This window comes from Typopeltis vanoorti, chromosome 13 (genome assembly GCF_054136105.1).
Source record: "Typopeltis vanoorti isolate ZY-2024b chromosome 13, IOZ_Tvanoo_1.0, whole genome shotgun sequence".
In the NCBI taxonomy this organism is placed as follows: domain Eukaryota; kingdom Metazoa; phylum Arthropoda; class Arachnida; order Uropygi; family Thelyphonidae; genus Typopeltis; species Typopeltis vanoorti.
In genome coordinates, this window is record NC_143561.1 from 35232974 (window position 1) to 35247259 (window position 14286).

The window sequence follows — 14286 nt, forward strand, 5'->3', positions numbered from 1 at the left end:
AAAAATTTTTTTCTTGTTTCACACAACATCGGCTATACAAAATTTTTTTTTTTTGTTTTGTCATTTGGAAATTTTTTGTTTTGCTTTCAATTATTGTTTTGATTTATTTCATTTAATTTGAATGTTAATTATTCTGGAGGGAATAACTCATGTTATTCACAAAAGGCCCAAGTATTCTTGTGGTGTGATATGGGCTACCATTAGATGTTGCAAGTATATCTTCAATAAATATGTTCAAGAAGAGATCCAATAGGTTTGTAAGTATGAGTATCTAAATGGGCCATCTCTTGATGAGCCCATGGACTCCTTTCAAGAACATTCATAATAATAATAAGTAAATGAGCAAGAGAGTTATAGGTAGTAATGGATGATTTGATTGAACAGAACGAGCATGAGAGGATGAATATTAGAATATTGAGGAGAATGGAAGGTAACAGTGTAGTAGGAAAGGTTGTAATTGTCATACTGTCAGGTATGACAGTAATAAGTTGAGACATTATGCAAAGATGATTAATGGTATACTGGCAGAACTGTGTGAGAGAAAGAAGTGCAGTTTTTTGAATGTGTGGATGAATCTGTTTAAGTGCCAAATTGACTTAAAGATGGATAATGGTTAATGGCTTTGAATACATTTGGTGAGTCAATTAGAAAGAACTGTTGCTGGAAAGAAGATCGATGAGAAGTAAGAGTGGATATGAAGATCAAAAGAGCGACATTTGTAAGACTGAAGAAGTCTTTGAATGAACAAGAAGAACATAATAGTGTGAGATGAGACCAGTGAGAACACTAATAGATGAGAATGAGAGAATGGATATGCAAGATTGACAGTGAAATGGGGAGATTTGAAGTAGATCTGAGAGAATGGATAACCAAGATTGACAGTGAAATGGGGAGATTCGAGGTGGATCTGAGAGAGACAAAGAAAAGGGAATGGATTTTGGAAGTAGTAGTAAGTGTGTGTGTGTGTGTGTGTGTGTGTGTGTGTGTGTGTGTGTGTGTGTGTGTGTGTGTGTGTGAGTGAGTGATGACACTTAATAGTGGCAGGAGAATGGCTTGATATGAAGAGGAGTAATTGGAGCTGATTAAAATATAGTGTGAGTGGAGAATATAAGCAAGAAGAAAACAGTTGTGAGATTGTATAGGTAGGACTCGGGCATATATTCCGGATGAGCAAGGTGTGTGACACACATCTGTCATACATGGTGTGTGTCATGAAGAAGAAATAATTCATGAAGAAATAATTTTTGAGCAGTTACTTATTTGAATTAAATAGTTGTGATCCGTTACAATTATAAAGTTATTCTCTATGCAGAGCTTGATGAGGCATCTGCATGCATTTTTAATGGCTGAAGGTGAGTAGAGACTGAGCGACATGCTTCTGGAGCATTCATGCTCACTGAACTTAGGAATTAAAAGTGTGTAGGCTTGGCTTTCAACAGTACAGGTAGCTTAGTTCTATTCAGTAAATTACCTGCAGCTGAGAAAGGGAGTGCAGTTAGTTATTCCTTGTTGTTTCTAGATCACAGTGTATTTTTTTTTAAACTGACATTTATTTTTATCCTTCCAGACACCTTGAAACAGTATTGAAGATTTTTTTTAAACCAAGAATATGAGATCAAGTTAAAAATTATTAAAGACAGTAAAAAAAATGTCTGCCCACTTCCAAATTTACATAGTGTTTACATATCAGAATGAAGGGTTAAAGTGATGTATAAGTAGAACAGTTTTTTTCTTAATAAAATAAGTTTTTATGCAAATTTACTGATTTTTAATAATGTTGCCTTGCCACATCACACCCACTAGAATACCAATGGTATTCCACTGATAGGACTGGTGATTGACCCATAATTGAGTCTACATTTGTTTACAAATACCAGTAATATCAAAAACAAGAGTGATGAAATTGTATTGATTTAGTTGACTTGCCTGAGAATTGCTGATATTAGTGAAGCATGGTTGGATGAGAATGGTGTTATTACCAGAGACCTCCAGGGAGTCAGGGACACATTGACTTCCTGGAGTCAATGTGTCTCCCACACCAGTTGTCATACCTGTCTTCTGCATAACTTTACATTTACTAACATTGCACTCATAGCTTCCAAAGGTAGTTCATTCCAGTCAAGCCTCTCTGTGAGAGAAAAATCTAGCTGTCATTTCTTTCTTGACTGCATTCATTCTCAGTTGGAACTTATGTTGATGCCCTTTCATCCTCTCTCCACTCTCCATAAAATTAAAAATCCATCTATTGTATACTATATAGCCCTATCAGAATTTTATAGGTCTCTATTATATATTCCCTCTTTTTTCTGTTTGCTATGTCTACAGCCCACAAGTATGTCCTCATATTTATATTCTCTGGTCCAGATATCATTATTAACACTCTCCTTTGCACTCTATTTTGCTGTATCTGCATCATGTCAGAAATCAGAAGACCAGATCTGTATCTTTGATGTACCCTCATTGAGACAATAGTCTCAATGAGGGTATAGCAAAGCCTTGCAAAGAGACAAAAATGACCTCCTTATCCTTGCATGACAGCATTCATTTCAGCATTGCAGTTATCCTCTTAGTTGTATTGCAATCTTTGCTACATAACCCTTGAACTACAACTCCTATCTACTAAAAGTGCAATATCCCTATCTTGATCAGTTTCTTCAAGCATAATCCCACGAATATAATATACCTCCAGATATCTCATCACACCTAAGTGCATAACTTAATATTTACTAACACACTGAATTGATAGTCATTATCACATGCCCACAGTTCCAGCCTAATTCAAATCATTCTACAAGTTTTTTTGCCTATCATTGCATCATCAGCAAATCAGCTATTTCACCTATCAAATTGTTCACAGTGTCATTGATTTAAAGATTGAATAACACAGGACTGAGGACTGATTCCTTTGGTACACCACTGATTACCTTAATGTTACAGACCCCCCCCTTCCATACACCACAAATTTTAATCCATTCTCATATCCTCTGACTTATTTAACAGCCTTCCATGCTGCATCTCTCCAAAACTTTAGCAAATTCAAAAAAGTATCATGGCTTATCCATTCTTCTTGCCTAACTCAGCCATAACAGCAGGTGCTCAGGCATGACCTTTCCTTAGTTTAAACCAAGCTGTTCTTTGCAAAGTATGGATTCACTGTCAACCCATTTCTGAATGCACTCTTATCAACTTTTCCAAAATCTTCACTATCACTCCAGATATACTGATAGGCCAAAATGCTGATAGACACATCAGTCTTTGCACCACCTTTGTGTGATTGGATTATCATACATTTTTTTGTACTCCTGTGAAATGTTCCCCTGTTCTGAGACCCAAAACAGAGAAGATTCCATGGGAGTTGAAAAAAGCCAAAGGCATAGATAGATCCATCCTTCCAGATTTTAGACAATTCTCTAACTGTTGTTTTAGCCATTCTTAATCTTCTGAACAGCAATTCTTCACATTAAGAATGGATCCCAGATACTCAAACTTGCTGAGGTCCTCAGTTTTTTTCTCCATTAAAGGTACACTTGTTTCTCAAAAGCTTGCCTGTTTGTATTTTCTTTGAGAACCATGATCTTTGTCTTGCTAGGATTGTGTTGAAGTCCTCTGGTATTACTGATCTTGTTAACCTTATCAAGAATTTGTCCTAGTTCTTTCTTGGCATTATAGAGCAGTACAGTATCATCAGCATACCTCAGATTACTGATCAGTCTACCACCTATCCTAATTCCTGTCTTGAGCTTATCCAGTGCTTCTCTCATGATGTCCTCTGCATATATACTAAACAGGTGAGGAAAAAATAAACATCCTTGCCTAACTCTTTTTCCAACCTGAAACCAATCAGTCAATCCAACACCTGTTCTTCCTGTGGCTTCTTGCTTCCTGTACAAATTGGCTATCAACCTGATAGTGTGTTGAGGAAAATCCATTCTTTTCATTACTTCCCACAATTTCACACGCTGTACAGTTAAAAGCTTTAGAGTAGTCTAAGAAACACATTACCAGAGGGAGTCTTCTTTATGTTTTTCTATGATCTGTCTAAGACAAAAGGATCTGATCTTTGCTAAAACTTGCTTGTTCCTCAAGCATCTCTGCCTCAACTTTGTCCTCAATCCTATTTAGCATGATCTTCAATAAAATTTTGCTTGCATAAGATATTAAACTAATAGCTGTATAGTTCTTGCAAGCCTTCATATCTCCCTTCTTATGTGGTGGTGGTATGAAAACTGACTTCTTTCAGTCTCTAGGCCATGATCCTGTCTCCCATATCCTTGTAATCAATCTATGAAACACTCTTATCCCCCCCCCCCCAGCCCTGTGGCCTTAACTAACCCTGCTGGGATTCCATCTGCATCTGGGGCCTTATTGCTCTTAAGCTGCTTAACTGCTCTTTCCAACTTCATGCCTAAGTGAAGGAGGTTCCAAATCAGAATTTTCCTGGGGAGAGGACTCCTATAATTTTCTTTATCCACTCTGTTGTACAGTTCCTCACAGTATTCTTTCTATCTCTTTGTGTCTCCTCATCTGTAACTCTATCTCTTCACATTTATTGGCATGGAACTTTTACTTGTCCTGCTTGATTGCTCTTCTGACTTCTCTATGTAATCTCTTATATTCTTCAGTCCCTGTGTCTCTTTGTTTTTCCAACCTCCTTCTTTTGATTCCCATGTTGAATCCAATATCCATGGGTCTCTTTTTCTTTTTATTGGGATGAGATACTCCTTGGCTATATCCTGTATTATAACCTTGACTCTTTCCCAAACCATTTCTGGTGAGTTCTCCTCATTGGTCTTCAAAAAATCATCCAACTGAGTTGATGTTTCTTATATGAATCCACTGGAATTACTCTAACATCCAGTCTAGGGATGTGTCTGACTTGGAAATTTTCAGATCCTTAGTCTTACTTTGGCTCTTACTAGCTGATGGTCTGTACCACAGGCTCCAGGACGAGTATGCTTGTCCTGGAGCTCAGAGATGCTTGTCTTCCACTGCTGGAGAGCAAGGATGTAATCAATCTGATACTTTGAACTATCAATGTTAGACATCAGTATAGGTCTGTCGTGGATGTTTCTGGGAGTATGTATTGGTAACAACTTATCTGTTCTCATGAGCAGATTCTTTCACCATGGGTGTTACGTTCACCCAGACCAAACATGCCATACTCTGGCCTAACTCTTATACTCTTTCCCACTTTTGCATTTAAGTTTCCTAAGATGTCAAGTATGTCTCTCTTTGGTAGGCAGTCCAACACAGTCTGTAAGTTTTCATGGAATTCCTTACTCTCTTCTTCAGGCCATGTGGGGTGCATAAACTACCACAATTGGTACATTTATAGGCTGAGCCTTAAGTCTAATAGAAAGTATCCTATCATTAGCAGGGTTATCACCAAGAAAACTTCTTTCCTGAGCTGTCTTCAGTATCACAGCTATCCGATAATGATTTCAGTCATCACCACCAACTTACCATTTCAGTCATCAAACAACCAACTTACCATCCCATCTTTTGAAGTGACTCTCTCTCCATTCCATCTGGTCTTTATAATTCCCAGGATGTCAATTTTATACCTATATATCTCTTTACAGACAATCTTAAGAGTACCCATCTGTAGACCACAAGCATTCCATGTGCCTACATAAAATTCCCTTCTAAGATTAATCCTATACCTCTCTGTGTTGCTCATTCACAGTATATCACTGACTTTTGTGGGAGATTGTAATATACTTCTCGAACAGCCTAAATCCTGAATGCAGCTCTGATTATGCTGCATGACACCCGATGCAGCATGAGATGTGTTATAAAGCACAACCATATTAGCATTTGGGAGTAAAGTCGCTGCGAGAAGAAAGTGGTAGGGTTGCAGTGGCCCTTTGTAATAAAGATCTCATGTGGAAAACATGAGATGAAATAACAAAATATGAAAGATTCACCCCTAAACCCTCGAATACTCTAATAGCATTGGGAGAAGAAGAGAAGAAAGAAGGAAAGAAAAAAGGGGATGGACCAGTCTACAGATAATATAATAGATGTATATTACATGGAGTAAGGCATGGTCCAGCATCAGGTACCTCAGGTTTGCCAAGCCTGCACTTGCTGAAGTGAGCCCTTGAGGATAAAAGAAATTAACAAGGCTAGAAATTTGAGATTTGTGGTAGATCAGGAATTGAAGCTCAGAGATAATGCAAAAATGTAAAATAAAATAAAAAATAAAAAAAACTTGGATAGTGAAGAAACACTGACAAGTAAAGATTAGAAAATTGTTATTTCTCTCACATAAGATATGGCTTTGATGCATGACCCACATCTGGACTACCATGCGTAGATTTGTTTGCTGATTTTCTTGGAAGATTTGGAGGATTTGGAGGCCAGTGACCAAATAATGGTGACTGTCTGTGAAGTAGTCCTTATGAAGATAGGCTAAAGATTTATAGGTTACAAAATGTAGTTGATCTGCAAAAATGAGAGCATATGATTGAAACGCGAATTACTCAAAGGAGTTTATTTTATAGAGGAAATGCCAAAGACATTTTACAATATGTGACAAGACAGGAGAACAAAGGGTTAACCCTGAAATTATATTACAAGCATGGTTGAGGGGAATGATATTTTGCTTGGAGAGTGATGAATGAGTATCTACTCTTGAGTACAGGATAAGATAGTAAAACATAATTCTGTCCTGTCAAGTGTCATCTCCATCCATGAGGTTGACTGTTATGGATCCCTACCCGAGATCCATAATGTGCAATCAAAAGATAAGATGAGGCTCTAATCTCTTCCATCTCACAGTTAGTGGATCTCTGTATCTGTAGATATGTGTGTTTTTAGAACTGTTCTGAGGGACAAAAACCCGAGTTTCTGGGAGAAAAAACCCTCCACCTCTGTACTCAACTAGATAACTACCTTTTGACTGAAAAGCTTTTGATATGCGATTCCTCATGTCATAAATGGGATTTGAACCCAGGTCTTTCCAACCAAAGGGCTCTATTGAAACCTACCTACAGGCATTCCACAACATAATTATGTTTACATTTATCACATTTTTTTCCCACATTAACCTGTTATTGCCAGATATTCAATATAGTCAAATTGTACATTTTGGTATTTTAAGTACTTTTAATTGCATCATTCTACCTAGATTGTGGTATTCCTCATGACATTTTTCCTACCATCATGGCATAAACATGTTTCTTCTCCCATTCTGTTTAGTGATCATACTACACATTCTTCTTGAATGCTGTTGATGTCAAGTTGCTTTTTAATATTTTGATTTTGAATACAATTCTGACATTGTACCAGCTGTTCATTTCTCTATTTTTTCTTTGAATTTTCATATCTGTATTCTCAAGTCTTTGGTCAACTATTTTATTTATACCTCAGTTTCTCATCTGCAAGTTAAAATAATTTTAAGTTTGGTACCATCTTGTACACTACTATTTTTTTAGCCAATTTCTCTCTCATTCCTTATTATGTATTTATTCAGATGATTTCATCATTAAGAGTGGTCTATTCCATAATTGGTTTCATCTTTTATCCATTTCCATATTTAATTCAGCATCATTACAAAAATTTTGGTCTATAGATGAATAAATTGGCCTGGTTGGCTGAGTGGTTAGTGTATCCACTCTCCAGTCAAAAGGCTGTGGGTTTGAATCCCATCATGGGCATGGATGTTTGTGATTGTCTGTGGAAGTGGTGGTGGTGGTAGGTGGTAGATGACATTGGTGTAGCTGGTGAACAGAGAGTTGTAAAGTAGGTGCCCTCCCTCGATGAGTCATTGGCCTCCCTGGAGGTGTCACAAAATAATAATAATAGTAATAATAATTTTTATATATTGTTTTTCCTGCACCTATTAAAACCAGGTTAGGACCATACCATGAGTATTATTTAAGTATTTTTGATTCCTTTCCAATATATTATCTGCCTTGAAAGTAGATAATTTTATCAGTGATCTTAGTCTCATAAAATAAGACAAGAGACATGTAATACAAATGAAACATTGTTTATTTAAAGTAACTATAAAAATATGATTCTTTACATAAAAATCATAAGAGAGATACACTTCCTCTCTCACCAAATTAATATCATAAATGAAACAAATTCTTCTAGCAAAGACGAAGGAAACAAATTACTAATCATCTCTAGGATTAACAACTGCAGCTTTTCACTGCAATCAGTTCTGAATTAAAATTAATCTCACTCTGTCTCAAAGTTAACACTATTTGCAAATAAAGAATTTTGTCCTACTTCAGTAGACTTCGGTGTAAACAGTTTTCAGAAAAATTTCCCTGCTTCAGAAATTTATCCACAAAGAAGAAATACTTAGAGTAAATTGTTATCTTTGTCTGAACAATAGTTTTCTTCAGCATCCTGTGCTATACATATGCTATCATGAAGAATACTGTTTAGAAGAAAAACAAAACTTTCTGTCTTCATTTTCATCTGTTGAGATGAAACTGTAGATAGAACTGAAACAAATGCAGAGTTACAGAACCAAATGCTAGATCAAACTAATACTGAAATTTTTTCTTTCCAAACTTGAGCTACTGTTTATTCCTTTAAAGCAAGAACAACATTAGAGGCCTTCTGGATTTTTATCTTCTGGTTGTCATACACTATTTGAAAGAATAAATTATTATTATGATGATGAGTCAGATCTCCATGGAATCACAAGACTCATCATGGGAGGCCCACCATAGAAAACACAAAGTCTATCATACCACTCCTTGAACTCATTGACTGTTCATGCTCTCACCACTCTATCAGGTAATGCATTCCATTGCTCAACCACCACACAAAGAAACCACTCCTTTATCCTCTTGCTCACAACTTCCTTTCATAAATTCCAGGGATGGCCCCTTATCCTTGCTCCTTCCTCCTGTTCCACCAAATAAAATAACTCTGCAGTGTGAACCCTTTAACTATCTCTCAACACTTTACAAGTCTCAATCACATCACCACTCCTTCTAACTACCAAACTATTCCCTTCACATTCCCTCAGCCTATCCTCATAACTAACATTGTACAGTCCTAGGAACCAAATTTGAGCACAATAGTCCAAGTGATGTCTGATCAGGGTTTTATACAATGGAATGACAACTTTTTTTATCTCCGCAGGTCAACATCCTTCTTGTATTGCAGTCCTCCTTGTATTGCAATCCTCTAGGTAACCTTCACCACCTTTGCAGATGTTCCCTGAATTTCAGGTTTCTGTCAATCATCACACCCAGATCTCTTGCCTCCTCCACTTCCTCCAATACAGTTCCTCTAACAAAGTTGGAATTCTCGTGGAAAGGCTTAGACGTTGGTTATGCATTTTTTATACTAAATAATTTAAGGAAATTACAATGTCACTAGGATATACATTAAAATAAATTTTAATATACTTCAATATTTCGGCAACATCGCTTTGCCATTTTCAAGAAACTTAAGAACAAGACATGTGCACGCAGGCACAACAAACAGTAAATGAGAAAGAAGCAGGAAGCTATTATTTCTCCTAAAATCCTAATGGTGTCCCCTAGTGGGCAATGTTGGTATTCTTGGGCGACTGGGCTGAGTGTCTTCTGATGTAGGTTTCCCAAATTTGAGGCAGTCTCATGCAGCCAAATTTGTCGAGGTTCGGATTGTTTTTTAGGGATGAAGCTGATTCCATGAAAAGCCTTTCATACTTGTATTTACTATGGTGTGCTATCGTGGCTTTCTTCCACCGTATTCTATGGCAGGTATCTGGTGCATGGTCAGCAAGACCAGAGTGGCTGTACTGGTGAAACCAGATGTAGTCCTTGTGTTCTGAAATTCTGATATTGGCTGTCCTGCCTGTTTGGCCAAAGTAGGACAGCTTACAGCTGCAAGGGACCTGGTATACACCAGGTAGGTCTGGGGGGGGGGGGGGGGAGGTTGGTCTTTAGTAGAGCAGATAAGGGATGCCAATTTTTTATATGGTCTGTAACAAGAAGTTAAGTCATGTTTTTTTAGGAATTTTGTAATTTTTTCCGAGGTGTCTCAGATATAGGGTATGGTGATGGATTTAGAGTAATCCTTGTTGTGAAGGGGGAGGGGGTTATGGTTTACTGGTTTCAATATTTTTTGGATTTTTTTTTTTTGGTGGGGGGGGGGGATAGCCATTGGCTGAGAAAGTGTTGAGAATGTGGTTTAGTTCTATGGTTAGGGCATTGTCATTTGAACAGATAAGTTTAGCCCTGTTGTGTAGTGTCTTAATGACTCCATATTGTTGTGAGGAGGGGTGGTGGGATTGTTGGTGAATGTATCTGCCTGTATGGGTGGGTTTTCTATAGACTGAGAAAACCAAGGTTCCATCAGGCTGGCGGGTGACTAGTGTGTCTAAGAAAGGAAGGCAGTTGTTTTTTTTCTTCTTCCAGGGTGAATTTGTTTCTGGGATGTTGGTTGTTTATATGTGTTAAGAAGGAGAGGAGTGCATGAGAGTTTTGTAGATGATGTGTTCACTATTTGGCCACATGGCCAAATAGCGAACACATCATCTACATAGCGAAGCTATGTAGATGATTTTGGGAGTCAATAAATACAGGGGGGGGGGGGTATGGAGTTAAATGGTTTTTTTTTAATTTGTTAGTGATTTCCACAGGCCAAGAAGTGACCTTCTTAAGGAGGCTGTGGAGTTTTCTAATTTGTGAGTTGGTGGGATTGTACTCAATAGGAAGGTAAGTAGCCCGATCTAACAATAAAGCTTTCAGCTTACCTGTGTAATCCTTTTGGTTAAGCAATACTGTGGTGTTCCCTTTATCAGCTTTGGAGATTATTATTTTCTAGTTTTTCTTTAATTCCAGTAGAGATTTAATTTCCTTGCTGAGCATGTTGGCTTTTGGTGGTTTAGTTTTGGTCAGAACACAAGCTACATCCAGTCTAATATCATTGGCGACGTGGTTTGGAAGATGTCGTATCCAGCGTTCAATTCTTATCATAATATCTCCACAGGCTCCTTAAGAAAGTCACTTCTTGGCCTGTGGAAATCACTAACAAATTAAAATCATTTAACTCCATAACCCCCCCCCCCCCCCCGTATTTATGGACTCCCAAAAATACATAAGGAAAATGTGCCATTACGTCCCATAGTGGATGGCATTGATTCCCCCACATACAAACTAGCTAAATATTTGGCAGCATAGAAAACCTTACACTCAAACACACTGATATAATAATGGTCAGTTTTGATGTCTCCTCCTTATTCACAAATGTCCCACTCAAAGAATCCTTAGAATCCAAAGAATCCCTAATCCAAGCTAAATTTCCTCCCAATATCACAGCCCTTTTTCAGTTTATGAACTCGGGCTATTTTGTTTGGCAAGGAAAATTCTGCAAACAAATAGAGGGGACAGCCATGGGTTCTCCACTCTCTCCACCCTTGGCCAACTTTTATATGGAGACTTTTGAAGAGAAAGCCTTAAACTCTGCCCCACAAAAACCAACCATTTGGCTTCGCTATGTAGACGATGTGTTCGCTATTTGGCCACATGGCTCCGATGCACTCCTCTCCTTCCTAACACTTATAAACAACCAACACCCCAGAATCAAATTCACCCTGAAAGAAGAAAAAAAACAACTGCCTTCATTTCTTGGACACACTAGTCACCCACCAGCCTGATGGAACCTTGGTTTTCTCAGTCTATAGAAAACCCACCCATACAGGCAGATACATTCACCAACAATCCCACCACCCCTCCTCACAACAATATGGAGTCATTAAGACACTACACAACAGGGCTAAACTTATCTGTTCAAATGACAATATCCTAACCACAGAACTAAACCACATTCTCAACACTTTCTCAGCCAATGGCTACCCCCCACCAAAAAAAAAAAAATCCAAAAAATATTGAAACCAGTAAATCACAAACCCCCCCCCCCCTCACAACAAGGATTGCTCTAAATCCATCACCATACTCTATATCCGAGACACCTCAGAAAAAATTACAAAATTCCTAAAAAAACATGACTTAACTTCTTGTTACAGACCATATAAAAAATTGGCATCCCTTATCCACTCTACTAAAGACCAACCTCCCCCCTCCCCCCCCAGACCTACCTGGTGTATACCAGGTCCCTTGCAGCTGTAAGCTGTCCTACTTTGGCCAAACAGGCAGGACAGCCAATATCAGAATTTCAGAACACAAGGACTACATCTGGTTTCACCAGTACAGCCACTCTGGTCTTGCTGACCATGCACCAGATACCTGCCATAGAATACGGTGGAAGAAAGCCACGATAGCACACCATAGTAAATACAAGTATGAAAGGCTTTTCATGGAATCAGCTTCAGCCCTAAGAAACAATCCGAACCTCGACAAATTTGGCTGCATGAGACTGCCTCAAATTTGGGAAACCTACATCAGAAGACACTCAGCCCAGTCGCCCAAGAATACCAACATTGCCCACTAGGGGACACCATCAGGACTTTAGGAGAAATAATAACTTCCTGCTTCTTCCTCATTTACTGTTTGTTGTGCCTGCATGTACATGGATTGTTCTTAAGTTTCTTGAAAATGGCAACGTGATGTTGCCGAAATATTGGAGTTTATTAAAATTTATTTTAATGTATATCCTGGTGACATTGTAATTTCCTTAAATTACTTAGTAAAAAAAAACAAAGTTGGAAGAATGAATATATTGGTCTCCAAATACATTCCTATAATTCTTTCTCCTAAAAACAGAACTATTCTGTTCTCATTCCAGTTTCCATAACATATTCTCATTCCAGTTTCCATAACAACATGAACAAACAGCTGTTAACTTAGCTTCATTGATGGTTCAGTACTTGTTCATGCACGTACCAGCTTCAGACTGTCAGTATAACTCAATGGCATTATGGCGTTCTCCTTATATGGTAGGACAAAAACAGTATGTAAAATAAACTTTCATGTAAGAAAGACAGTTTTATTGTACAGTTCCACTTTATTAAAGTAAAATAATGATAGTTTCTTTATATCTGGCTGAAATGTAGTTCATTTCTTGAACTTGAAAATTTCCAACTCCATGCATTATCTCCAGCACCATTATGAAATGTTGCTGAAGTTTAGTGATACTTTAGAACATAAACTAAAGTTACAAACTGTTTTCATAACAATTACATTTTATGAAATGTATTAACATAATTCTGTATTCTCTTTGTGGAGACGAAGAAAAGTGAATTTAATTTTTGCAATAAATTAACTTTCACAACAGAGTATTAAAAAGATATTAGAAGTTTATTTATCACTTGGTTAGACTATAATCAGTTTAGTTTAATCCTTTATCCAAGTGTATGCAAACAAAGTTTGTGCCTGAGATAACTATAAGTCAAGAGATAAAAAAGAGAAACACTGTTTTAATTTAAATAAACTGCACAACTATTTTTGTCTTCTTAGAAGACTTCTTCAGGTGCATAACATGAGGGAACTACCAACAAACATTTCAAGAGAAAATCTATACGCTAAAGCATTAACATATTAATGTTCGAAGCCAGTCTGTGTATCTCTTCAAATGTTAATACGTTAACGCTTTAATTTATAGATTTTCTCTCGGAATGTTTTTTGGTTCCCTCATGTTATGCACCTGAAGAAGTCTTCTAAGAAGCTGAAACTAGTTATGTAGTTTATTTAAATTAAAATAGTGTTTCTTTTTTTATCTCTCGGCTTATAGTCATTTCATCTCTTTTAAAAGAAAGAATTGTTCAAAATTCCCATCTAATACTGTCATACGCCTAATGGAAAGTATTCTCTGTATTATTGTTGCAGTGACTGCAGCCTTTCCAAGCAGCACGCACGTACACACACGCACACACGCACATATATATTGCAGAGTATTTATAGTTTTTGTTATCAAGTTCTTTCTTGTATCTGACCTTTTTTAATTTCTTTTTGTAATTTAGGCAACAGGATCACGCATGTCTACTGTATTCCAAGCTATTGCTACTCTTCTGGCTGCCATGGTCATTGCATTTTATTTTGGATGGAAATTGGGACTTGTTGTCTTATCTTTTGTACCACTTATTCTTCTAGCTATGTATATTGAAAGCTATATGATAAGCAGTCAAAAAGTATCTGAGAGAACTTCATTAGAAGAATCCACCAAGGTGTGTGACAAATAATTATCTAGCAAAGTAGTTTTAGTAGTTGATATATATGCTTTCATCTGAATAAAGTATGTTATTCATATATAATGAAATTTAGGAACTAGCCATTGATGGAATGTTTATCAATAATTATTTTTTTATGATGTGAATAGAAAATAAGTTAGTAAGCAAGCTACAATAAATATGTTATCTCTAAAGAATTT

At 37.1% G+C, this 14286-nt stretch overlaps 1 protein-coding gene across 1 annotated transcript in view; it reads left to right on the forward strand.

The window, feature by feature from the left end:
• Window positions 1-14286, forward strand: part of LOC150100045 (ATP-dependent translocase ABCB1-like) — a 280795-nt gene that overhangs the window by 195473 nt on the left and 71036 nt on the right. The window contains exon 21 of the mRNA XM_090403288.1: window positions 13880-14083. Within this exon, the coding sequence (XP_090259414.1) occupies window positions 13880-14083 (204 nt within the window). The remainder of the gene's footprint in view (window positions 1-13879; window positions 14084-14286) is intronic.